At 43.1% G+C, this 2736-nt stretch overlaps 1 protein-coding gene across 1 annotated transcript in view; it reads left to right on the top strand.

The window, feature by feature from the left end:
• The first annotated feature begins 391 nt into the window (after nucleotides 1-391).
• The window catches only part of MEFV (MEFV innate immuity regulator, pyrin), a 12671-nt gene continuing 10326 nt past the window's right edge, over nucleotides 392-2736 (top strand). The window contains exon 1 of the mRNA XM_045286039.1: nucleotides 392-673. Coding sequence (XP_045141974.1) covers nucleotides 392-673 — 282 coding nt within the window. The remainder of the gene's footprint in view (nucleotides 674-2736) is intronic.

Here is a 2736-nt window from a genome sequence, read left to right as displayed (position 1 = left end):
GGAGGAGAAAGGAAAGAAAGAGCCTGAGTGCCAACCCAAGGATTAAGAGTCTAGAATCAAGCCCCAGACTCTCCATTACAAACTTACCTACTTCTTGGCAGCCCAGTCAGTGGAGATGGAGCTGGGTGGTCTGGAAAACCCCATGTTCTTATCTAAAGGCACGGAGTCCTCACAGTGGAAAATTCTCTGAATCTACGAGGAACAGACGACAGACCAGTGTTGACATACTCATGGTGTCAATGTTAGTTTCTACCCGAGCACAGAGCATTTCCGGTGCCTTTTCCTTTATTTCACAAGCCACCTCCCTCACTCACCCGTGGGGCTCCGGAACACGGGCTGCTTCTCCTTCCAGAAGTCAGACGACCAGCTCTGACCTCTCTTGGTCAGTGCCATGGCCAAGACCCTTAGTGACCATCTCCTGAACTCCCTGGAGCAGCTGCTACTCTATGACTTTGAGAAGTTCAAGTTCATGTTGCAAAACACCAACTTGGAGAAAGAGTATTCTCTTATCCCCCGAGGTGTGCTCCAGATGGCCGGGCCAGTGAAGTTGGCCACTCTGATGGTCAACTACTATGGGGAGGAGGATGCCATTCGGCTGACCCTGCAGGTACTTCGGGCTATCAACCAGCGTTTTCTGGCAGAGAAACTCCAGAAGACCACCGGCCAGGGTAAGGTGGGGCCTCCCGGCCTCTCATCTCCCCATACTGGCTGCTGACTGCTGGTGTTGGTAGGGATGAGGTAGAAGGCCAGAGAAGGAAGGCTTGTTCAGATGTGTGTGTTCTAAATGACTTAATGTTAAAAACAAACAGAAAAGGCAGAGACTCTGTTGTCCAGATCAAGAGAGGCAGGAGATAGAGCCCCTTACATTAGAGAACTCTTCACTTCATTTGTGACTAATGAAGCCAAGTTTTGTTGTGTTAGCAAAAAGGGAATATTGATAGGGGCGGAGTTGCAATCTTATTGTTATCCATCCAATTTCAGTTTGTTTCCTCTTCAGTGTCCCATGGAGTTGTTTCATGGTGGTTCCATGTAACGAAGTAGAACTGCCCCATCAGGTTTTGAGATTTTTTTCCCCTGTGGGCCTAATATAAAGTCAGCTTTTGTTGTTGTTGTTGCTGCTTTTAATCTCCAGGGTTTAGCGCTTCTATTTCCAGATCTTTAGAATACACTATAGATGCTTTCCATGTGTTTCCATGAAGTAGAATAATTCAAATCACCTACGACTGTTCTCTTCTTGACAGAGTTATAGAACTAAATTAGAAAGTTTCTGCTTCTGCTGTAATGTGATGCACAGATAGTGAAATGACCTTTCCGTGCTTTAAAAATCTAGTTGTTAATACTATTTTTAGGGCTTCTCATCAGTTCTTGTGCCTGTCTTGGTAACTTACCAGAAGTTTCCCCTAGAAAGCCAATAGCAAATGATGGTAAACAACTATACGGTGCTAATTACAGATTTATTTAATTTTTTTTAAAAAAAAGCAGTTTTATTGGCACATAATCCACATATCATACAATTCAGTAGTTCAATCATATCAAGAAGAGTTTTGCAATCATTACCACTATCAATTTTAGAACATTCTCTTCTTTCTTGTACTCCTGGTTATTAGCTCCTCATTTCTGCCCAACCTCTCCTGCCACACCCCCAAGAAACCATGAATCCAGTGACTGTCTCTCTGGATTCCCCCATCCCGGATCTCATATACTGGAAAACATACAGAAACACAAGACCGAAAAACAGAAAAGGCAAAGACTCGCCACAGTGATTCAAAATTCTAGAAAATGGAATTTCTATGTGTAGTTTTGGTGCCTCCAAACCAATTATTTGGTTTTCATGATTTCTTATGGGAAAGATGTGTGCAGTTCTTGAAGTTTTTGGTATTTAATGCAAGTTTGGAGCAAATTGCATTCTATAACTGAGGCATCACTGGAGTCCTGGTGACATAGTGGTTATGAGTTAGGCTGTAAACCAAAAGGATTGTAGTTCGAAACCACCAGCAGCTCCTTAGGAGAAAAGTGAGGTTTTTGACTGCCTTGAAGATTTACCATCATGGACAGCCTCAAGAGCAGTGCTATTCCGTCATAAGGGGAATCAACTTAACAGCAGTGACTCTGGAATGTATTTTTTAAGCAAGTACTTGAGTCAAATTTTGTTACATTTTAAACTTGGCAAATGATAAGCAAGTTCTTACTGAAAAGTGTCATTAACCCCAAATTTTAACCAGTGTCACTGGCCTGTGCTGGGTGGAGTTGAACTGATTTTTGTGGAGACAGAGCATGAAGCCTCTCCTACTGTTTTTGTTTCATTACACAGCATCCTGAGACTTTCCAGTCAAGCTGATATTAAAAATGCATTTACTCATCATACTATCAATGAAAAATACAGAAATCAGTCTGTATTTCAAAATGTGGGGTAGATGAATTTTTTTCTTTGGTCGATTTTGTAAGAAGTGAATTTTATGCTTCGAGCATGGTGAACAAGGGCCCCGGGTGGCTTCGCGGGAGCTCTGGTGGCACAGTGGTTAAGTGCTTGGCCTCCAGCCAATCTGTGGGAAAAGGATGAAATGGTTCGCTGCCACGAAGATGTACAACTTTGGAAACTATGGGGTCATTCTGCACGGTTGCTATGACCCGAGATGGTCTTGACAGGTTTGGTATGGTGGCTTGGCTACCAATCAATATGTTGTCGATCAGATCTGCCAAACCTGCCATCAGATCTGAGGGAGAAAAGTTTGAACT

This window comes from Echinops telfairi, unplaced genomic scaffold, assembly GCF_000313985.2.
Source record: "Echinops telfairi isolate 266 unplaced genomic scaffold, ASM31398v2 ScPeMD7_5;HRSCAF=22, whole genome shotgun sequence".
NCBI lineage: Eukaryota > Metazoa > Chordata > Mammalia > Afrosoricida > Tenrecidae > Echinops > Echinops telfairi.
Note: the sequence above shows the minus strand (reverse complement) of the source record. Positions and strands in the feature narration are given on the sequence as shown.